The sequence below is a fragment of the Bos indicus x Bos taurus genome, chromosome 1 (assembly GCF_003369695.1).
Source record: "Bos indicus x Bos taurus breed Angus x Brahman F1 hybrid chromosome 1, Bos_hybrid_MaternalHap_v2.0, whole genome shotgun sequence".
Lineage (NCBI taxonomy): Eukaryota > Metazoa > Chordata > Mammalia > Artiodactyla > Bovidae > Bos > Bos indicus x Bos taurus.
This window is the reverse complement of record NC_040076.1, coordinates 69480450-69505658: the sequence shown is the minus strand read 5'-3', so window position 1 is coordinate 69505658 and position 25209 is coordinate 69480450. Positions and strand designations below refer to the sequence as shown.

General features: G+C 35.7%; 1 protein-coding gene across 9 annotated transcripts in view; it reads left to right on the top strand.

Moving 5' to 3' along the window:
- ZNF148 (zinc finger protein 148) overlaps positions 1–25209 on the top strand; it is a 146599-nt gene that overhangs the window by 63348 nt on the left and 58042 nt on the right. For all 9 annotated transcript variants that reach the window (XM_027536520.1, XM_027536596.1, XM_027536577.1 and 6 more), the window contains one exon: positions 24625–24750. In XM_027536520.1, the coding sequence (XP_027392321.1) occupies positions 24625–24750 (126 nt within the window). The remainder of the gene's footprint in view (positions 1–24624; positions 24751–25209) is intronic.

The window sequence follows — 25209 nt, the reverse complement described above, 5'->3', positions numbered from 1 at the left end:
ATAGTATTTTTATACATTTTTTAAATTCACTTTACTAGTACCTGTTGAGGATTGATAGATTGGTCTAGTTTTCTTTTCTTGCAGTATCTTTGTTTTGATGTTAGAGTAACCCTGGTTTCATAGAATGAGTTAGGAATATTCACTCTGCTTCGGTCTTCTGGGAGAGATTGTAGAGAGTTGGTACAGTTTTTTCCTTGAGTGTTTGATGGAATTCACCAGTGAATCTGTAGGGCCTGGTACTTTGCTTTTTGGAAGGTTAGTAATTCAGTTTCTTTAATAGCTATAGATTCAGATTGTATGTTTCTTCTTATGTGAGTTTTGACAGATTGTATCTTCTGAGGAATTGGTTCAGTTCATCTAGGTTATCAAATTTGTGGGCATAGAGTTGTTCATAGTATTCTTTTATTATCCTTTTAGTGTCCATGAGGTCTGTAATGATGTTCCCACCTTAATTTCTGGTATCAGTAATTTATGTCTTTTTGTCTTAGCCCGACAAGAGGCTCGCTGCCTTTTTTTTTAAGTATGTCAACAGTTGCTTATTTATTTATTTTTGGTTGCACTGGGTCTTCCTTGCTGTGTGCGGGCTTTCTCTAGTTGCAGTGAGTAGAGGCTGCTCTTTGTCTTAACAGTTTTTAAGCATATAGTATTACATCCAGTGTCAGCGTACAGTTAATTGCACTCTCGTTGTACAGTAGATCTCTAGAACTGTTTTGTCTTGCAAAGCTGAATTTCTATACCCACTTAACACCAGTTCTCCATTGTTACCTCCCCCTAGTAAAAGCTTACTAATTTTTAGAGAATTAGCTTTTGATTTTTTTCTGTTGTTTTCCAGTTTTCAATTTCATTGATTTCTCCTCTAATTTTTTTGGTATCTTTTCTTATATTATTTTGGATTTAATTTGCCACCCATGGTTTTTGGGCTTCTCAGGTGGCACTAGTGGTACAGAACCTACCTGCCAATGCAGGAGACACAAGTTCAGTCCCTGTGTTGGAAAGATTCCCTGGCAGAGGGCATGGCCACCCACTCCGGTATTCTTGTCTGGAGAATCCACGGACAGAAGAGCCTGGTGGGCTGCAGTCCATGGGGTTGCAGAAGAGTTGGACACGATTTTGCTACTAAACACACACACACATACAGCGTTCAGTAATACAAATTTCTCTCTAAGCGCTGCATTCACAGTGTTCCACAACTTTTGATAAGTTGTATTTTTATTTTCATTTGGTTCATTTTATCTTTTTTTTCTGAGATACGTTCTTTGATTCATGTGTTATTTGAAAGTGTGTTACTTAATCTCCCAAGTTTTGGGGATTTTTTCAGCTATTTTTTTGTTACTGATCTATAGTTTTAATTCATTTATGGTCTGAGAATGTATATTGTATGATTGTTTATTCTTTTACATTTATGAAGTTGTGTGTTTTGTGTGCCCTAAATGTTTGCCTTGGCAAATGCATGTGAGATTGAAAAGAATAAAATAGTCTGTTGATGGTAATAGCTTTCTTCTTGGACTGATTGTAACCTGAGCCATACCTGTCTGTTTTTCAGATGATTTCTATAATGATCTTTTCAAAATGAGATTTATACTTATCATTTTCCTCCCAGAAAATTTTCAGAGGTTTCTTTTTGCTAAAAAGCTGAAATGCACTCTTTTGCTTGGGCTAAAAGAGCCTTTGAATCAGGTCTCTTCTCATCTTATCCAGCCCCTGCAAGCCCTACTGCCCACTTCATAGTTTAAGTACATTGAAATTAGATTAGTTGCCCAGGTCCAGTATGATTTTTTCTCTTCTGTACATGTTGGATATACCTGTAATATTCTTTGTTTGGCAGTCTACTGTTTTTCACTTCTCAAAACTTTTCCTTTGTGTAATTTTTCATTATAATAACTAACTTTTCATTTCTTTGCTTGTGAGACCATGAGGTCTCTTTTCTGAAACTTGTATTTTAACTTTATGTTCTCAGTAACTGGGCTGTGGTAGGCAGTCATATATTTTTTGAGTGAAAGAAATCTTTTTTAATTGAGAAAAAGTTTGAAGTGAAATGTAGATCCTAAGTTACAATTCAGAATTTTGACAGCTGCATAAACTTATATGTAACCCATAACGCATCAAGATATAGAATATTTTTATCATCCTGGAAAGCTGGAAAGTTTGTTTTCTTCTTGGTCAGTCCACTCCACAACAATTGTTCTGATTCCCCTCCCCGTACCCCACCCTCCCCATCATAGATTAATGTTGTCTCTTGAGAAGTTTGGGCTTCCCTGTTGCCTCAGACGGTAAAGAATCTGCCTGCAGTGTGGGAGACATGGGTTCAGTCCCTGGGCTGAAAAGATTCCCTGGAGAAGGGAATGGATGTCCACTCCAGTATTCTTTCCTGGAGAATCCTGTGGACAGAGGAGCCTGGTGGGCTACCGTACATGGGGTTGCAAAGAGTCAGACACAGTTCTAATGTGAGAACTCTGTATGAATGGAATCATGTGTAACGCTTCTCTCCAGCTTCTTTTGCTCAGCATAGTGTTTCTGTAGTTTTCCATGTTGGTTTAGTGTTATCAGTAAGTAGTTCATTCTTTTCATTATTGATTAACATTCTGTTATACTATCCTAAAATTTTATTTCCCTCTTTATGGTTATTTATTACCTCTAGTTTTCAACCTTTATGAATAAAGTCACTGTGAATGTTGTTAAAAAAGTCTTTTTTAATTTCTTCTGGGTACATTTTTATAGAAGTTAAGCTATTTCTCTTCTGTTTTCATTTTGTTTAATCTAGTTTCTATCTTTGCATCAGTATTACTCTTGATTGGTATATTTTCTATACAAAATCCTGAGATCAGGTAGTGTAGGTCTTCCAGTTTTGTTATTCTTTGGCAGATTACTGTGACTGTTCTAGTTTGTTTGCATTTTCATGTAAAATGCAGGATCAGCCTTTCAGTTTCTGTAAAATGAACTATCTGGGTTTTAGTTGGGATTGCATTGATTGTATATATTGACTTGATAAAAACCAGCAACTAAAAAGTAGAGGCTTCCAGTCCATGAACATGATGTATTGTTACGTTTATTTTGCTTTTCTCTAACTTCTCTTGGCATAGTTTTTATCAGAGTTTCTGGACATATTTATTTGGTTAAGTTTATCCTTAAGTATTCCATGTTTAAGATGTTATTGTAAATGGTGTTTAAAAAAAAAATTTCAGTGTCTAATTGTTCGTGACTAGTACATAGGAATGCAGTTGATTCTTTTTATGTTGACCATGTATCCTGTGATCTTGTTATATGTACCTGTTCTAGTAAGGTTCCTTCTGTTTTTTTCAGGGTCCCTATTGTCCATACATTTTAAATCTTCCTTTCCAATTTATATGTTTTTTACTTTTTTCTTCCTTATTGTATGGACTAGGCTTCCAGAACAGTGTTGAATAAAAGTGGTAAGAGTCAATATTTTTGCTTTTTTCCTGATCTTTAGGGGACTGTATTGAGTTTTTCACCATTAATAATTGTTTTAGCTATAAATTTTTCATAGGTTATGTTTGTTTATGAGGTGGAAGATGTTTTCTTTGTAGTTTGCTGAGATTTCTTTTAAAGTTGTGAATGGATGTATAACTTCATTGATATTTTTTCTGCATCTATTAGATGATCATATGATTTTCCTTCCTTTTCTTAAAGTGAACTTACTGATTTTCAAATGTTAAGCCAATCCTGCATTCCTGGGATAAATTGTACTTGGTCATGATACATTGTCCTTTTTATATGTTCTTGGATTCAGTTTACTGATTTTTTTTAAAAAGAATGTTTATGTATATGTTTATGAGGCATATTGTTTTCTTGCAGTCTTGTTTTAGGCATATTGGCCTCATAAAAAATAGTTCCTTCTCTATTTTCTGAAAGTTTATAGAAAATTCGTGTTATTTCTATCATAATAATATATATTTAGTGGACTTTACCAATAACTTAATCTAGGGTTGAGTTTCCTTTGTGAGAAAGTTTTTACTTCCATATTTAACTTTTAAAACATAAAAAACTAATCAGATTTAAATTTTTCTTGATTTAGTTTTGACAAATTATATTTTTCATTAAAAAAAATTTTTTTTAATTGAAGGATAATTGCTTTACAGAATTTTGTGGTTTTCTGTCGTACATCAACAAGAATCAGCCATAGTAGGTACACCCATGTCCCCTCCCTCCTGGACCTTCCTCCCATCTCCCTCCCCACCCCACCCTTCAGCCTTTCACAGAGCCCCTGTTTGAGTTCCCTGAGTCATACAACAAATTCCCATTGGGTGTCTGTTGTACATATGGCATTGTAGATTTCTGTGTTGCTCTCTCCATACAGCTCCCCTTCTCCCTCCTCTCCTCCCACTGTGTCCTCAGGTTTGTTCTCTATGTCTGTTTCTCCATTGCTCCCCTGAAAATAAATTCATCAGTGTCCTCTCTTTAGATTCCATATATATGTGTCAGTACACGATATTTATACTTCTCTTTCTGACTTTCACTCTGTATAATAGGCTCTAGTTTTATCCACATCATTAGAACAGATTCAGATGTGTTCTTTTTCATAGCTAAGTAGTATTCCATTGTATGTATGTACCACAGCTTCTTTATCCATTCATCTGATGGTGGACATCTAGGTTGCTTCCATGTTCTAGCTATTGTAAATAGTGCTGCAGTGAACTTTGGGGTACATGTGTCTTTTTCAGTTTTGATTTCCTCAGGGTATGTGCCTAGGAGTTCATTTTTTGACTGAACAAAAATTTTCATAATATTTTCTCAATTCCTTTACTGTCTAAAGGACTTGTAATAATTTCTGTTTTCACCTTGATAGTGCCAGTTGTCTTTTTCTTGATTAATCTGGGTAGAAATTTGTCGGTTTTTCTGGTCTCTTCAAAGAATAAGTTTTGGTTTTAGTGCGTCATTAGTAAAGAATGCACCTACCAGTGCAGGAGATGCAGGAGATATGGTTCGATCCCTGGGAGGGAAGATTGTCTGGAGAAGGAAATTGCAGTCATGGCCAGGAAAATTCCGTGGACAGAGGAGCTTGGCAGGCTACAGTTCATGGGGTTACAAAGAATCAGACAATACTGAATGCACACACACATTGTTCATTTCAACTTTCATCTTTACTCTCAAGTTATTTCTTTCCTTCTGCTTACTTTATTTTAATTTGTTCTTATTTTCTTAGCTTTTTAAAGTAGAAGGTTTGGTAGTTAGATCTTTCTTTTTGATGTAAGCATTTTAAGCTCTAAAGTTCTCAATTTCTTTTGTGATTTCTTTGTGACCCATGCTTAATTTCTGAATATTTGAAGTTTTCCAGGTATCTTTTTGTCATTGATATTTAGTCATTGTGGTCAGAGGCTATACATGTACAACTTACGTCCTTTGAAGTGTGTTGAGTCTTACAAGGTCTACTGTGTGGTTACCTGGTGAATGCTCTGTATTCACTTGAGAAGAATGTGGAGTCTGACTGTTGTCGGGAGGGTTTTTTGTAAATGTCAATTAGGTCAAGTTGGCTAGTTGTATTCTTTTTTTTTTTTTTAATTTATTTTTATTGGAGTATAGTTGCTTTATAATGTTGTGTTAGTTTCTATTGTATAGCAAAAATGAATCATCTATGCGTTATACATCCCCTGTTTTGGATTTCCTTCCCATTTAGGTTACCATAGAGGATCTAGTAGAGTTCCCTGTGCTATCTGGTAGGTTCTCATTAGTTATCTAATTTATACACAGAATCAGTAGTGCATATATGTCAGTTCCAGTCTCCCAGTTTCTCCCACCCATCCCCTTTCCCTCTTGGTATCCATACATTTGTTCTTTACATAACTCTTTTATATCCTTACTCATCTACTTATTCTCCAGGCATTAAAGTTTGTTTGCAGAAGGATCCAGTTAAGATTATACATTGCATTAACTGTCATGTCTCTTTAGTTTTCTTTAGTCTGGGTTAGTTCCTCTCTTTAAAAATTTTATGATCATCATACGTAAAAATTGCCATTTATTTTGTAGAATGTCATTCAGTTCAGGTTTATATGATTTTTCCTCTTAGACTTAAGTTGTTACTTTGGCAGGTGTATTGCAAAAAGTGGTTTGGGTTTGAACAGGTGGCACATGATTTTTATTTTCCCCCTTCTGATGATGGTTCACTTTGATCAGTTAATTGAGCTAGCTAGGGTCTGCCAGGTTTTGCCAGTGTAAAGTTAATCTTATCCCTCATCATACTTTGAAATTTGTTTATTTGAACCAATATTGATTTTGAAGTTTTATTCACTGGGTAAAATCTACTACTGTGATTAATGCTTAGTTGATGATTTGGCCAATCTGAGCCTCTTCAGGTTGGCTTCTGTGTTCTTTTGACCTGTCCCATCAGTCCTTGAGCACTTCCTTTAAGTCATGAGATGTTCTAGGTTTATATTGTATTTTACATGCCCATCCCTGGAATCAGACATTTTTTCTAAGGAGTCCTAGTTCATTTTAGTGGAGAATGGTATTTAGAAGCCAAGATCTGAGTGCTCAGTGTGCTGCTCATTGCTGGTGGAGTATAACTGCTCCCAGGACTGTTAGTGGATAAAGCCAGAGAGTATATATATATGTACATACTTACATACATTTATATGTATATATGTACATACATTTACATCTATAATTATCCATTTATCTATAAGTATTGAAAACCATGAGTTCACACTGATACCTCCAATTATAGTCTATTACCACGGAGTACATTTTAGTTTGCTTCCTCCCATATTTTATGAGTCCTTTCTCAGACAGTAATAAGCCTGGTTCTGTTATTCTTAATGTATTTATTTACTTAATTGATCAGATCCTCCTCCCAACCCCTGTATGTAACTATTTTCCCTTTAGCACTGTTGCCCTTCTCCTCTTCCTATACAGGTATACTCTCTTCACCCAGCTCCTGTACTCCATGGCAGTGCAAGCCATCCCTTGTCTCCTGTGTGGATGCCTTCCTCCCCCTGCATGTCTTTGGCAGTTGTGCTGGGCCTCAGTCACCACATGGATCCCTCCTTGTACACTGTGCTGGTCCATGCTCAGTCCTCACACCACTTAGTTCTGGTACCTTGCTCAAGGCTGCTGTTCACCCACAGCATAGACCCTTCTTTATGTTGCTTGGGCTCTGACACTTTCATGCTGAACTGCCCTTGTATCTGGAGAACTTCCTCTCTCTGCTTACACTCTGATGTCTTGCTTTGGGCAGCCCTCCCATGCCAGTACCCTCTTCATTCTGTCTAGGACCTGAAACCATGTTTTGCTCCGCAGTATGGCCTTAGAGGTGAATGGTTTATGGAGCCTAAGTAGATAGGGAAAGTCAGGAAGGGGAAGGGATAAGATTTATCCTTTTGTTTTCTTTAAAAGAACCTTAATTTTGAAATTATATAGATTCATAGGTAGTTGCAAAAATAATATAGAGATGTTCCATGTAACCAGTCTGGCAGTTTCTCCCCAGTGATTGCATTTTATATAACTATAGTACAAAATCTCAAAATAAAGAAGTTGACATTGCTACAACATGTCCATTTTTGTATGCTTTATCCTACAAGTAGATACAGAACTAATCCTTCATACCAAAGATCTCCCTGGTGCTACCGCTCTGTAGTCACACTGCTTCTTGTTGCCCCCACCATTCCTAACCCCTGGCTATCCTACCCTACTCTGTTTTTTGTCTCTAAAACGTCATCATTTTGAGAATATTTTATTTGAGATATTGGAATCAATAGATACTGGAATCAATATATTAAGTGACCTTTTGAGATTGACTTTTTTCACTTAATGTAATGCCCTCGACAGCCATCTGAGTTGTTATATATATAAATGCTTTGTTCTTTTTTTTTTTTTTTTAATATATAGTAGTATTCCATGGTATAGCTCAGCTGGTTAAGAATCCACTTGCAATGCAGGAGACCCTGGTTCGACTTTCTGGGTCAGGAGGATCCCTTGGAGAGGGGATAGGCTACCCACTCCAGTATCCTTGGGCTTCCCTGGTGACTCAGATGGTAAAGAATCTGCCTGTGGTGTGGGAGGCTTGGGTTCAATCCCTGGGTTGGGAAGATCCCCTGTAGGAGGGCATGGCAACCCACTCTGGTATTCTTGCCTGGAGAATCCTCATGGACTGGTGGGCTATAGTCCATGGGGTTGCAGAGTCGGACACGACTGAGTGACTAAGCACACACACACAATTCCATGGTATGGTTGTTAGTCAGTTCAGTTGCTCAGTCATGTCTTATTCTTTGCGACCCCATGGACTGCAGCACGCCAGACATCCCTGTCCATCACCAATTCCTGGAGCTTGCTCAAACTCATGTCCATCGAGTCGGTGATGCCCTCCAACCATCTCACCCTCTGTTGTCACCTCCTCCTCCTGCCTTCAATCTTTCCCAGCATCAGGGTCTTTTCCTTCAATCTTTGCATCAGGTGGCCAAAGTTCTGGAGTTTCAGCGTCAACATCAGTCCTTCCAATGAATATTCAGTACTGATTTCCTTGAGGATTGACTGATTTGATCTCCTTGCAGTCCAAGGGACTCTCTCAAGAGTATTCTCCAACACCACAGTTCAGAAGTATCAATTCTTTGGCGCTCAGCTTGCTTTATGGTCCAACTCTCACATCCATACACGGCTACTGGAAAAACCATAGCTTTGACTAGATGGACTTTTGTAGGCAAATAAGGGACATTTTAGTTGTTTCCATGTTTTGGCTATTACAGATAAAACTGCTGTGAACATTGATGTGTAGGTTTTTGGGTGAACATAGGTATACATAGCTCTAGGATAAATACTCTGTTATCCCCTTGTCACTGGATATAATCACTTCTAACATTTTGGTATATGTACTTCAGTGCTTCTTTGATATGCATACCGAGCATAGGAACATGTTGCTTTTTATCTCTTCATTTACCAGCATATTTTGAACTTTTCTCAACTCTTTGTTCTTCTAATGCTTCTTAAATATCTGCTTGATATTCCAAATTCTGGGTAGTCCATAGTTGAGTCCTATTACTCCTAATAGATGATGATAAATCTGAGTCCATTCTGAGAATGAATCAATGGAAAGTTATCTCATACTGAATACCAAATGCCAGAATTTAGGATTTGTGTAATATTGCTTTATAGAAGAACTTAACAGAGATGAGAAATTATATCCCTTCCTTATTACTTATGCATTCCTGCTGGTAAGGCAGAGTTGTGAAGGGCAGATCTTGGGATCATGAATATACATTTTTGAATTAAAGAGAGGGTGTTGATGTAGAACAGTATGATCTAGGTTCCTCACAGTGTGAAAACTTAAGCTCCAAGGCCTTTCATCCTTTCTAGAGTGTATGCTAAAGTCTTTTTAAAAATAGATATTGAACATGTTGATTTTTTTTCCTTTTATTTGCTAATTCACTTGGAAGTCACAGAACTTTACTTCATATTAACTTTTTAGTTAATTCAAAACAGAAACTTGAGGTTTGTGTTTCCTTAAACTGTTAATAACAGTTTAGGTTCTGTAACCTGTATAAACTCCCTATTGTTCTGTGATAGTTGCTAAGTAAAGTTCTTCATTTGTGATAACTGCTGGCTTTCAGGATTTATCATGACCGTATTACTCTAAATCAATCACCCAGCTTCAGCTATGTGGCTGTACATTTTCAACAGCAATCTGCAAGCCAACTTTCAGATGTCTGTAGTATGCTCATTAGAACTTAGTTTTCTAGCATGTTAGAAATTTGAATTAAAATGAACTAAAATTAGTATTTCAGTTCCTTAGTTGCATTAGCTACATTTCAAGTGCTCAATAGTCACATGTGGTTAATGACTTCTGTATTAGACAGCATAAAGAACATTTCCATTATTTCAGGACGTTTTGGATAGCGTTGTGTTAGAAAGCTTTTCAACTTAAAAATTAATTTCAGAAATTTGAAAAAAAAAAAAAGTATTTGGCTTGTCCTTTTAATTCTTTTTATAGAAAAGGGATTGGAAACTTTGTGGACTATATTTTTCCAACTGATATCAGATATGTTGAAGAGTAAAAGACATGTTTATATTGACAGAAAGAAACAAATTGTTATTTGTAATGATATATGCCACATTTGTTTCCTAGAAAAGTACTGAATTGCACTTTTTTGAAAGAATTTTTTAAATAATTTATAGTCAAGTATGTCCAACTCTTTTGCGACCCCATGGACTATGGCCTACAAGCTCCTCCATCCATAGGATTTTCCAGGCAAGAATACTGGAGTGGGTTGCCATTTCCTTCTCCAGGGGATCTTCCCTACCCAAGGAAATTGCCTGGTAGCTGAGTTGGTAAAGAATCTGCCTGTAGTGCAGGAGACCCAGGTTCACTCCCTGGGTTGGGAAGATCCCATTTTATGTAAATTAGGAGCTATAAAAAAAAAAAAAAAATCATGCTCCAGTCATATAGTGATATAATAAAGTGTAAAGTATTTCAAGTGTTTGTGATTCCTGAAAAAAATATACTTTAGCAGTCATGAAGATTTTAGTCATGAATTTCTGTTCTGAAAGCGGTATGAATAGAATTGTAGACATCCTTTTATGCATTTTGTATTCATGATTATTTTAATGGCTTAGGAAACTCAAGACATATTTGGCCATTGCTGTAAAACCTCTCTTTTGTTTTTAGTTTTAAAAGTTGCCTTAAATCCTGTCATTAGTTTAAGAAGGATTATATAGACATTTCCCCAAATACCTTTTGCTTCAGTGAATAAAACTTTAACATGCTGTTGTTAGGAATTTGAGTACATGTTCTGGAATAAGTGTCTTTTCCTTTCCTATTTAACAAAATGAGAAGAAAAAAGTATTATTTTATTTGTGTCAGTGATTTTAAAATACTAATTTTGCCATGTATTTTGCACTCTGTTTTAGTCACAGGATTGGATTACATTTATTGGTATCAATGATCTTTCACAATCATCTTGAAAGGTGACAAATCTATTTGATTTTGTTTATTTGCTTAAATAGTCATTGGTAGGATATGTTTCTTCCTCTCTTTTTGGCTAAATCCCAACTTGTTATTTCTATTACACTGTATACTTTTCAATAAAATTATTTATTATAGCCAGTTCTTACTACTCTTTGTTTCTTTTAAAGTTCATTTGAGGGATTCAGAAGTAATTTTATGTTTATTGACTCTTGGGTCCTTGTCTTTTGAGGCATTTGTGTTGACTTTTTGTGTGTCTGCATGCTTTAAGGAGTACCCCCCCATTCAGATACTTTTCACTTCATCATACTCTTTGAATATTATTTTCAGAAATAGATTTATTAATTGAACTTGTTTTAAAGAGAATAGATGGTAGTTTATATCAGTTCCCCAAGGTTATTTTTTTAAACAAGATTTTACTCTTTTATGTGGCTCTTAGAAAGTATCCTATTTGATAGGAATCTGTTTTAGCAGAAAACATAGAATAAGTAATCTTGCTTTATAGTTTTTCCTGATGAGAGTCATATTATTGTTTATTATTATTGATTTCGACTCACCTGGTAAGTAAATGAATCAAAGTATCTCTATCAGTCGGTTGTTTTAGGGAGCTAACCTAGAACGGTCTATTTTTCAGTATTCTCCAGTGCTCTTAAAGTTGTTAGACTCAACTTTTTTTTTCCCCTTGCTGCTAAGTCGCTTCAGTCGTGTCCGACTCTGTGCGACCCCATAGACGGCAGCCCACCAGGCTCCCCCATCCCTGGGATTCTCCAGGCAAGAACACTGGAGTGGGTTGCCATTTCCTTCTCCAGTGCATGAAAGTGAAAAGTGAAAGTGAAGTCGCTCAGTCGTGCCCGACCCTCAGCGACCCCATGGACTGCAGCCCACCAGGCTCCTCCGTCCATGGGGTTTTCCAGGCAAGAGTACTGGAGTGGGGTGCCATTGAGTTTTCTTTCTATATTCTTTAGTAACATAGCTAGTTTCCTAACACTTTTCATATAGTTCTGTGTGATATTTGATACCTAATTAATTGATCTGGAATTGTGAGATAGTGGTACTGAGTGAGAGTTATACTCTTTCTTAGATCAAATAGTGCCCAAATTGGAAGTCATAGACAAGGCTCTGATAGCATCCATCTAGCTAGATCAGTCTCAGAGATGTGTACTTTGACTTTTTTCATACTTGTATAATGAAGTTCATTGTAAAAAAGGACTACATAGTCATTATAAAAATTAGTATAGAGGAGAACAAAAAAAGTAAAAGTTCCTTCTTTTCTACTCTAATTCCAAAGAGATACCTGCTAATACTGATAACCTGAAAATTTTTAATTTATAGAAAAACATTCAGAAATGTCTTTATTTCTATATGTGTTTTGTAAATATATATCTTATGAAAATATACATATATTTTATTTTATACAAATTAGATAATGTTATTTTTGTATATTTTTGAAGTCTGCATTATTCATTTAATAATATTTTGTAGAAATTTCCTTGTTATTATATCTAAAGCTTGCTTTCTTATTCTAATGAATGATTAAGTGATGTGCCTTGTTTTATTTAATCACTCCCCTATTGGTGAATATTTATGTTATTGCTAGATTTGTTTGAATGAAATAATGATGAAAGGATCATGCTTGTATATATAGATACCCGTATGATACAAGCGTGTTTCTTGTATCTATCTATATATCTGCATATTTGTAATGTTTTTTGTCTAGGTGTATATCTTTTTATTGAAATAAAAGTGCACAAATTGTTAGTGATGAATTTCCTCAAAAGTGACATACATGTGTAATTACTGCCCTGATTAAGACATGGAACATTATCAGCATTCCAGAGGCCCTCCCCTGTGTCCTTTTTAGTCACAACACTCCTCTAATTCCTAAAGATAACTGCTTCCTATCAGAACACTTTTATCACAGTTAGTTAGCTTTCCCTGACTTTTGAATTCCGTATGTACTATCTAATATTTGATTTCTTTAGCATTTTTATGAGATAAATCCATCCATGTTATTGCATGTGCTGCTGCTGCTGCTAAGTCGCTTCAGTCGTGTCTGACTCTCTGCGACCCCATAGATGGCAGCCCACCAGGCTCTGCCGTCCCTGGGATTCTCCAGGCAAGAACACTGGAGTGGGTTGCCATTGCCTTCTCCATTGTGTGAAAGTGAAAAGTGAAAGTGAAATTGCTCAGTCATGTCCAACTCTTAGCGACCCCATGGGCTGCAGCCTACTAGGCTCCTCCATCCATGGGGTTTTCCAGGCAAGAGTACTGGAGTGGCTTGTCATTGCCTTCTCCGGTTATTGCATGTAGTAGTAGTTTATTCTCATTTCTGTGTAATTGTCAGTAGTGTGACTATATCAAAATTTATTCTCTGTAGCATAATAGGCATCTTGTTTCATGATGTTGATTGTTCTGAAAAGTGCTGCTGCAAGTAGGTTTTGGAGGGGATGGTCAGGTGACATGCTTTCTGGCTTGTACGATCTTAGTTACCTGACCAGGGATCAAACCTGGGCCCTGGCAGTGAGAGCGCTGAGTTCTAGCCACTGGGTTGCCAAGGAACTTCCTGCTGCAGATATTCTTCGATGTGTCTTTGGCGCATGTGCACACTCATTTCTGTTGGTTATATCCTGGAGTTTGCTGGGTATGTGTATGTTCAGCTATAAGAGTTACTATCCAGAAGTTTTTCTCATGGATTTGCCAGTTTATTCTAGTTGTTCTGTATCCATGATATTCGGCATTGTCAGTACTTTAATTTTAACTGTTTTGGTGGGATGGTAGTAGTATTTCAGTGTGGGTTGTTTTTTTTTTCCCAGTTTGCATTTCACTGATAACTAATGTGAGTGCCTTTCATGTTTACTGACAGTTTGGATATAATTTTTTTGTAAGGTGCATGTTCATCTTTTGCTCTTTTTTCTATTAGGGTGTTCCTTTCTGTTACAGATTTGTGGTAATTCTTTTATATTTGTTGGATATATATGTATCAATTATCTTTTCTATGCTTCCACTATGACTTGCCTTTTTACTCTTTTGATGAACGGAAGTCAGTGTTAACAAAGTTCAGTTTATGTCTTTTCCTTTTGGTGTCTTGTGTGTCCTGTTTAAGAGTTCTTTGCCTGCCCCAAGGTTGTGACGATATTTTCCTTTGTTAACTTGTGGAAACTTTATAGTTTTCCTTTCCCATTTAGATCAGTAGTCTGTTTGGAATTGAATTTTGCTGATGATGTGAGATAGGGGGGTCACGATTTACTTGATGACTTTTGCTTTTTTCCCAACTCACCCATAGAAATTTTTTCACTTTCATTTTGCTGGCTTAATATTTCAATAAGTTAGTATATTAAGATAATAATAAATAGATTTTTCTTTAATTAATCCTAAGAATTTGTACTAAGATTGGACTTAATGTCTTTTTAGGATTATAAAATAATACATTGTTTGTTAAGAAAAGGTACAAATTTGAAAGCTAAACTATCACAGTGTTGTTAATCAGCTATACTCCAATACAAAATGCTTTTGGTATTAAAAAAATAAAAATTAAATTAAAAAAGCTATCAAGATAATAGAAATTGCTGCAATCTTACTACTCCAGGATAATCACTACTAACATTTCATTGTTAGTATTTTAGTGTTCCCTTTGTTTTTCTGCATATATATTTGTGTGTGTAAAATTTGCTGCATATATATTTGTGTTTGTGTAAAATTGTATATTTATCCATATTTATTAATATCATTTAATCTTAAACCATGAGCATCTCAGTATTAAAATTATTCAAAAGTAAGATTTCTCGTTCATGTATATCATATAGCTATATTGTAATTTATCTCACTGTTTCTTTATGTGTATTAGACTGCACTTTATTTACAGTTGTAAATGTTATTGTGATATTATATGTAGTGTTGTCATGTGAGATTATTTCTTCTGTATAGATTTCCTAAGACTCTTGATATATACTGCCTAATTTATAGTCCACAAATGTTGATCGTTTTATTCTCCCTCTTGTAGTATATGAGATTCCCAACTTAATTTCTTTAAAAATGATCTAGAATAGGAAATATGGAATATAATTTCCAGATTTGTGTGTGATACTAAGAAAAAGAGAAATAACTGGGCTTGGTCTTGGTTTGAGAGTGGAGAAGAAAATTAAAAGATGTCTTTATAGTCGAGAGACTGGGTTGCTGAAAGGCAGGGGGAAGAAAAAAGAAGCAGGGAATTTAGAAGGAGGTGCTGATGTGAAAAAAGATTTTATTTTTAGCAATATTGAGTTTTAGATAATAGGATGTATTAAGTTGAGATGCTCTATAGAAATTGGTAACCTTCCATGTATCTAAGCAATTACATATCTGCAGTTGTATAATAATAATTACTTAGAATTTATAGTTTTTGTATAATCTCATTGGATTTTCTGATGTGTATAAACTGGATATTATTGCTGCCACTACTTAACAGGTGAGGAAATGATTATGATACTGAAAGTGAAGTTGCTCAGTCGTGTCCAGCTCTTTGCAACCCCATGGACCATAGCCTACTAGGGTCTTTCATCCTTGGATTTTCCAGGCAAGAATACTGGAGTGGGTTGCCATTTCCTTTTCCAGGGGATCTTACCAACCCAGGAATCGAACCTGGGTCTCCTGCATTGTAGGCAGACGCTTTACTGTCTGAGCCACCGGGGAAATCATGATAATGAATGGCATCAAAAATCAACTATAATGCTATATGCCATAGTTGATGATTTACATATATAATCCCTTTAACTCTGCAGAGATTCTGTGAGAATTATTCCCTCCATTTAAAGGTGAAGAAAGTTACAGATGACTAAAATTCTAGTTGTTTAGCTTGACACTGCTAGTATTGTATTTCTGACACTGCTAGTGTTGCTCTTTGGGATTAGATTTCATTTCTTTTAACTCTCACCCTGTGCTTTTTTTGTTTTTCCGTACTACTTTTGGAAGCCAAGTTCACCCAATAATAATTGGAAGAGGTAGGATTGAAATTCAGGTCTTACGCTTTATCTAAATATTGTTGACATTTTGTCCACTTTGTTATTTTTTAAATTATTTCCTTTCTCTAGAACCACTAGAAATTCTTTCTATATTCTGGAAGCAACCAAACTATAGTTTTTATAAGGGAAAATGAAGTATGTTTGTGCAAAAATCATTTTAAAATGTTTGAATGATTTATTAGATTTATAAAGAAGCAGTTATAGTAATGGAAATAGCACTGAACTAAAAGATATAAAATCCTGGTTTAAGTACTAGTGTTGAAATCTAGTCCCAGTGATAGCCTGGGTAAGACACTTGCGTCCGTGATGTTTTAGTTTCTTCATTGATAATGCGAGGATAAAAAATAATTCACAGATTACAGTAATTAGAGTCTCTGTTGCTGGATTTGGAAGACTTGGGTGTAAGTTTTTGTTTCCCTTCTTAGACAAATAACCTTTCTCAGCCTTAGATTTCTTATTTGTAAAATGGGATGAAAATGCTTACCTCACAGTCTTCCTGTAGGATTAAGTGCAATAGATTATACAGGATAGAGACCACGTGCACCCCCTTCCTTCTCTGCATGCCTTCCAAACATTGTATCCATAGCACCTAGAAGAGAGTCTGGCACATAGTAATATTAGATAAATCTTAGTTACTAATGCTGAGGAGGAATCACAGATTTGTAGAACACTATATAGACGCTGTTTTTTATTTAAATGTAGTAGATTTACAATGTGTTGATTTCTGGTTTACAAAAAAGTGACTCAATTATACATGTGTGTGTATGTATATGTACACCTATACACATATTCTTTTCCATTATGGTTTATAACAGGATTTTGAATATAATTCTCTGTGCTATACTGTAGGGTCTTATTTATTTTATAGATAATAGTTTGTATCTGCTAATTGGAAAGTCCTAATTTATCCCTCCTCCACAACCTTTTTCCTTTGGTAACCATAAATTTGTTTTCTTTGTCTGTGAGTCTGTTTCATAAATTCATTTGTGTTGTATTTTAGATTCCATGTTATCAGTGATATCATACGATACTTGTCTTCCTCTTTCTGACTTACTTCACTTAGTATGATAATCTCTAGGTCCATCCATGTTGCTGCAGATAACGTTGGTTTATTCTTTTTTATGACTGAGTAGTAGTCCATTGAGTCTCCACTGTTCTATGACAATTCAGTCTTTCCTTATCTTTTATGACCTTGATAGTTGATGGGTATTGATTATTTTGTAGAATGACTTTTGAGTCTTTCTTATATATTCTTATGATTAGATTGGTGCTTTTATTTTTTGACAAATCCCACAGAAGTGTTGTGCTCATTTCAGAACATCATATCAGGGATTATAAAATGTGGAGATATGTCTTATTACTGGTGTTACTACATTCTCTGTGCTTTGGTAAGGTGATAAATGCCAGTTTTCCCCATTTTAAAGTCACTTTTTTTTCTTTTGTAATTGGCAGATATCTTGTAGGAAATATTGAATAGTTTGAGTCTGTTTAAATATCCTATTTCTACTCAAAATTTTACTTACCTTTGTAAGCATCCATTGGTGGGTCCTGCCAACTGTAGTTATTAATGTGGTGTTTACCTAAGTGTGAATTTGTATTTTCTTCATTCCTTCTATATTCACATTAATTGTAGCTGTCCCTTCCCTCCATTAAAAAAAATTCCATTTATATCAGAATGGATATTTGTTTTATTCTTTGCATTATAATCTGGTACTACCATTTATTATTTTCTCACATTGTTTCAGCTTGCCCATTAGGAACTCTTTCAGACAAGCTCTTGTGTCCTTTTGACATGCACTCTAGTTTCTGGCACCACAAAATTTTCCAAGGTCATCTTATATATAGTTCTCCTTGCCTGTTGAAATCAGTCACTTCTCCAAGGAACTCCAGTTCCTTTTGTTTGGATAACGGTAGTTAGAAACTAAGTTTTAGATGCTAGGTGTGTTTCATTGCTTCTTAGTGATCTTAGCACACAGAGTTAGGCATTATGTGTGTGTCTGCTAATTGGCAAACGCACACACATCTATACTAATTTATGTTGGTTGGGCCAAGGCATCTATTTTGAACGAGATTGAATGGAGAAAAGGGAGGGAATGCAAAATATAGTTAAGATGTATCTAGATCAGTGGTTCTCAAAATTTCTGGCCTTGGAACCCCTTTGCTTTTAAAAATGTTGAAATCTCTTAACTCTTGCTTCTGTTGGTTATGTATGTTGATATTTACCGTTTTATAAATTAAAACAATTAAAATTTTTATTTTTATAAATAAATCGCATTACATGTTAACACATAGCATATTTTTTAGTGAAATATAACTTTTCTAAAATAAAAATTTTGTGAAGTTTTAAAATTTTACAATCTGTTTATTGTCTAGCTTATCTCATATTTGCTAATATATTTAGTCTGTGGTGACATCACATGTTAGCTTCTGAATACTGCTGCTATATAATCTTAAGAGGAGAGTGAAAAAAACAAAAAAAACCAGCCTGTGTATTATAGTGAAAGTGTTTTTTTCTCTCATGGACCACCCACGAGAAAGAGTGTCAGGGATCTTCTGGAGTCCCTGGACCATACTTTGAAAACTTTGATAGAGATTTACTAAAACTGTTACAAAATAAAGGTACATATATAGTAGAAGGATGGATCCAGAAGAACTTCTGTGAGGAACAGGGAAGAACTTGAACCATGAAGATACAGAAGTTAAAAGAATAGAATTTCTGGGTAAGATGGGGATTGTCAGCACTATTTCAGGTAAGATAACTTGATATGATCACTTGTTCCAGTTCATCTTATAGTTACTAAATTGTAAAATGCTGATATAGCAATCAAAATATAAATTTTTAATGAGAAATATTACAGAGGAGTAGATTAGAATGTTTGTTGTGAACTGTGGGTCCCTGAACCTTTTCAAAATCAAAAGATAGTTATGGACTTTCTCAAGCCCTGACAAATGTAGCTTGTATCAGAAGTTGACATGCTGTCAGGTCACACAGAAAGGGAGGGTTGTGGTTTATGATTCATACCAAGGCCTGTCCATCAATGTGCTGCTTCTCCTTCCTGCCCTATTCTGTGGCTTGGTGAGCTTGCAATTAGAAATCTTCCTGTTGACTGGTTAAATCTGTTATTTCCAAAACCATCCTGGAAATAAACTCATGCATGCATATACATAGGGATATATTCTTGGTGTTAACTTTCTCTTTTCCTGGACTCCATGAGTACTTTCAGATATTGCTAACATCATTTCAGTTCAGTTCAGTCACTCAGTCGTTCGACCGACTCTTTGCGACCCCATGAACTGCAGCACGCCAGGCCTCCCTGTCTATCACCAACTCCCAGAGTCCACCCAAACCCATGTCCATTGAGTTGATGATGCTATCCAACCATCTCATCCTCTGTCGTCCCCTTCTCCTCTTGCCCTCAATCTTTCCCAGCATCAGGGTCTTTTCCAGTAAGTCAGCTCTTCGCATAAGGTGGCCAAAGATTGGAGTTTCAGCTTCAACATCAGTCCTACCGGTGAACACCCAAGACTGATCTCCTTTAGGATGGACTGGTTGGATTTCCTTGCAGTCCAAGGGATTCTCAAGAGTCTTCTCCAACACCACAGTTCAAAAGCATCAAATCTCCGGTGCTCAGCTTTCTTTATAGTCCAACTCTCACATCCATACATGACCACTGGAAAAACCATAGCCTTGACTAGACAGACCTTTGTTGGCAAAGTAATGTCTGCGTTTTAATATGCTGTCTAGGTTGGTCATAACTTTCCTTCCAAGGAGTAAGCGTCTTTTAATTTCATGGCTGCAATCACCATCTGCAGTGATTTTGGAGCCCAGAAAAATCAGTGTATTTACAGTACAGTTAATTGTTTTATATCTTTCTCTTTACATTTAAACACTTTGTTGTGCTTGTGGTCACTTTGATTCCATTTGTTTCCTACGCAATATTTTGGAACAGTTTCTTTCTAGTGATAGTTAAACACATTCTTTTTATATGACTGTGTACTATTTTTACTCTCAGAATAACCATTTCTCTTAAGTTTGGTGGCAATTACTTATATATTATATACTTACTTCAGACTGTTCTTTCAAAAAGTTCGGCCGTAAGAGAATGGAAGTTGTTGGAAATATTTTGGTCCACAAGAAATTTTATGGGGTAAATTTAAGTATACTTTTAGGCAGAGAAGTAGTTGATGAAGTAAGATTATTTTAGAGACAGGGAAGATGCAGAGCCTGAAAGATGGGTAGTAGTGGAATCAGCAGCACAGTATAGAGGAAAGCACAAAGATGCTTTCTTTTTTCTTCAGCAGGGGTGGGAAGATGATTGAGAATACCTAAAAGTGAAGTTGAAAATTGAAGGGAACATATGGCTTCAGAAATGGAGAGATGGTAAGGACAGATACTTCTGCCAAGTGACCTAGGTCTTTACTCTAAAGGAGATCATGCAGAATCATGAAAGCTGAGCTGGGGAAGAGTATAATTGATAGGAAGGGCAGTAAGGAGCTCTTGTATATTCCTCACTGGGGAAATGGAAAGAAAGCAGTCTTATGTTAATTTATTTGTGGAAGAGTACATTGGTAGATTATAATGCTGTAAAGCTTGAAATAGATACGGACGTAGGTTATTAAGAATAAAGAGTAAGAAGAGGTCAAATGATTGTAAGGGGTCACTTTGGGAGTTAGGGGTAGACCAAAATTTGCAAACCACGTCAAATGTTCATCACATACTATGTCTGGCAGTGTTATTTTAGGTATGCCTACATTTGTTAAATTGCTTATTAACATTATTGAGTGTGGAAGAAGGTAATTGGGAAGAGTAGCAGGTTTGGTGTAAGAAGAAAATAAAAAGAGGATAGAGTGAGAAATGTGCAGCTCTGATTGAGTTTCTTACTCAATCTAGAAAGCTTTTTGCAGTTATTTCAGATCTCATGAGTTTGTCCATTTGGTTCCTGCCTTGTGTCATTCATTTAGGTTGAGCCACATATGTGCCATTTTATTAGTTCATTAGTGTTTTTTTTTTTTTCCTTTCTTTCTTTCTTTTTTTCTTTTTAAGGCATGAAAACTTCCCATCTGCATTTTAAGATCTTTGGAAAGATTTTAGAATGTGTTCTTTTTATCTAGTATTTTGCTCTGTACAATGTTAGAATCTCAGTAAATTTAAAGTTTTCATTGTATTATTTTAAACTGACTGAATTTAACACTTAGTAGCTATTGAATACAGAGAAGGCAGTGGCACCCCACTCCAGTATGCCTGGAAAATCCCATGGACGGAAGAGCCTGGTAGGTTGCAGTCCATGGGGTTGCTAAGAGTCGGACACGACTGAGCGACTTCACTTTCACTTTTCACTTTCCTGCATTGGAGAAGGAAATGGCAACCCACTCCAGTATTCTAACCTGGAGAATCCCAGGGACGGGGGAGCCTGGTGGGCTGCCGTCTATGGGGTCGCACAGAGTCGGACACAACTGAAGCGACTTAGCAGCAGCAGCAGCTATTGAATAATGAGTGAAAGCTGTTATGAGAAAAATCAAGGAAGAATATCTTCCTTTTAGATACCAAGATAAGATACAGGCACATGAAACAGAAAAACAGAAAAGTGAGATAGTTTATGTTTGGGCCAGACATGATATAAGTCTTGAAAAAGACTTATATCATTCTGGATTCTGGGCATGAATTACTAGTGATTATAATCAAGAGAAAGACTTTTATTTTTTTCAGTATAGAAGGGCCTCCTATGTTTAAAGTTTAAAGTTGGGAGAATAAAGAGAGAACAATAAAAAATGAGGAATACTTGAGTATAGTTAAGATATATGTATATATCTTATATATACATATACCTAATTATATATGTATATATATATATAAAAACTTGCAAGAATGAACCAGCTTGGGAAGTGGCAAGGGGTGAGGAAGCATGGGCTCTGCCTCTTGAAAGGGTGTTGGGGTAGAAGTTAGATGATATAAAGTAAGTGTGACACAGGATGGTAATGCCTGATGGCCTCCTTTGTCTTGAAAGTGGGAGGCCCATATGGAGCTTTGATTAGTGGATGAGCAGGAGTTGCAGGTGGAGAAATGTCTGGGTTTAGTAAAGTCTTAAGAAAGAAGTATGAGTAGGGTGATTAACAGTGTTGATGACGTTTTCTGATTTGGTAGTGAGCAAAGCGTTGACATTCAGATTCTCAGATGTAGGCAGGAGGTTGCACATGGGACTAGGTGAAATGGTAAAGATTAAGCCATGGGGGAGAAATGAGAGACTTGTTTTTTAATCTGACACACTTCCTAGCCTATTGATTTTCTTGATGTTCTAATGAGTACATTTCAAAAAATCCAGCAAATTAATAAGTTTTTTCCCCCCCAAAATCAACATCTACAGATACCTGCTTTGATTAATTATACTTTGGTTTATTTTAGGTGAAAAGTAACACTGAGAACTTGATTTTTGTTTAAAGATATTTCTCAAGGAAGAAGTAGGAAACTTACAGATGAGTTTTGTCTCTTTTGCCATGCTTAAAAAGATTTTGTGTCTTTATAGATTATTGTAGTCTTCCTTGGGCCAGTGAAGATTTGTTTTCCCAGGCTTTTTGCGCCGCATTCTTGCTAGCTGCCTTGTCATTTTCATACCTGTCTCTCTATGTTTGTGGATTTACCGGTAACTTTTCTAAGTACTCTAGGCTGGACCATATACTTTAGTATGTGGTTGTATTACATGTGGAGATTACCTTATTTCATTCATGAGTGATAAGCCTATTGGAGTATTCTAAAAATGTAGTTTTTGTGTGCTTACTAGCATTCACAGTGCTTTGATTCATTGATACTTCTAAGTTTGGTTCTATACTTTGATAATGTTAGAAGTGCACCTTACATTTGTCAGTGTTAGTACCAATATGATCACTCTCCATATATGTAGAAATAGCTAAAAGGTTCAGATGTATGTATTAATCTTTTTCACTATTTGCACATAAAGGCTCTTCCTTGGTTTAAATAGCTGCTAATGGCAGAACTTATTTGTGAATCTGCCTTACATTCTACCTGACACTTCTGCTAAAAAATGTTATTCTTTCTTATTGCTGCATTCTGTATTTTCGTGATTTCTTTGTAATTTATCAGCCAGCAGAAATGTTTGGAACTACTTTATGGTGCCCTTGCAACATAAGAGAGAGCAGTTCAACAGCTGCTTAGTCTGTTGTCGCTTTTCCTTGTCTCATACCCAGCCTCAGTAGCTGTGTTTCAGTAAATATCACTTCAGAGATGGTAACATGTGTATTCTGAAGCCTTGTTAGAGGTGACTTTACCATTCTGTTGTATATTTCAAATAATTACACTAAAAGAAGCTACAAGAATGGTCACTAGTACTATTCTCTAAGCTGATAGAATTATTAGCTAAATAATCATTTATGGGCATGTTTTTATGCCTGAGTTCTCCTTGATTTACAGTTCTGATGCTGCCCACATTTCAGAAGTTTATGCAAACTTCCAGTTCTGTATTCTGTCAGTTTGAAATCCCTAACTTATGTTGCATTTTCCTCATGAACCCTTCTACACAGCTATGTCTTCTGACTTTAAACTATAAGTCTGTAAGATGTTTATAACCTTTAGCACCCCCTTTTTAAGTGTATTTTTTGAAAATATAGCCATTAGCACATTGTACTTTCTGGAGTATTATCAATATATATATTTTTTAATCAAGATTTTTTTTTAAACGTTATAAACAACAGAAATTTATTTCTCACAGTTTTGAAGGCTGGAAGTTCATGATCAGGGTGCAAGCATGGTTGGGTGAGCGTCCCCTTCCAGGTTTCAGACTTCTCGTTGTGTTCTTCTGGTTGAAGGGTCAAGGGTTTTAAATGTATTTCAGAGCCTGTTAAGTTGAAAGTTTCTTAGTTTTAATATACTTGTGTTTTCATTTCAAGGATAGTTTGAAAATGTAGTGGTGAGGAGTGGGAGACTGTGTACCATCAGTTCTGATGAGCATTGATGCTACCATCGCTCCACATATTAGGACATATCTTCACATCTATGAGAGCTGAGCTCTAAAGATGAGATAACGTTTTGACATCTTAATGCTTGTAGTATTTCTTTGCTTATTATGTAGTTAGAATTGTCTTGTACATAGCTGTGGCCTAAAACCATGTGTAATTCTGAAAAGACATATTTGGTGATGGTTTTTTGTAGAGCCTGGGAAAATACTGGTTAAGATATTGCCAAAAACATTGAACTTAAAGATAATTAAATTTTATTGTTAGATTATCATTCCTTTTTTTGATGAAATTACCTTTTAGAATTTTTTGTTGTTTGTGTGATGTTTTACCAATTGACAAATTGACAAATTGAGACCCATCATGAAGTCTGGTCCCCTAGTATTTTACTGATTTTGGAATTTCACCTTTTTTTATGCTTTTAACCTCAGTTTTCTTAAATATGGGAGTGAAATTGTATCCTCACTTCTACTTTATTCTCCTAGATCTTATTATTTTCTCCCAGGACAGCTTTAATCTTTTTTTTTCCAGATAAATTTTTATAAAATCCTAGTTTATGCCTTCAATTTATATACTGTTGATTCTTATATGTCAATTACCTATTGAATTCTTCAACATACTATTTACTTGCACACACAAGTAATCTTTCTGGGAACATCTGTATGTAGATTTAGCAAAGAATTAAGCATGCAATGGCTGTTTGTCACAGTGGACTTTTTGTTTATTTCTAAAATTGGCTTTTTTTTTTTTTAACAGATAAGTGTAAAGCAGGAAATTACTTTCACTGATGTATCTGAGCAACTGATGAGAGACAAAAAACAAATCAGAGAGCCAGTAGACTTACAGAAAAAGAAGAAACGGAAACAGCGTTCTCCTGCAAAAGTAAGAGAATATTTTAAGGTGGTGGTCCCAAACTATTGCTTAATCTTATAGTCAGGAACTTGGCTGGACTATAAGTCTCATGTGGCTTAATAAAGTTGGACTGTTGCATCAGGAGTAAGGAAGAGATGCATGTCTGCATGGAGGTGGTAGGCCATTGCTTTAAAATTTCCACTTCCCTTTCACATCTTTTTTTTTTTTTTGAACAAACTTTTCTTACTCCATATCTCTCTTTTCTTTAAAAACTGATAATATGCAGTGCCCTTGCTTCTCATTCATATTAGTCTTACTTATTTTAGTATTCCTGTTTCAGGAAAATTCAGTACCAATTGGTCATGAGAAAAAGGTTGTGCAATACCTGTGATACAGACTAGAATGTAAGCTCCATAAGAGCAGGGACTTCATTTTATTCACAGCTATATCCCAAGAGCATGGAATAGTAGGCCTAAGAGACTCTCAGTA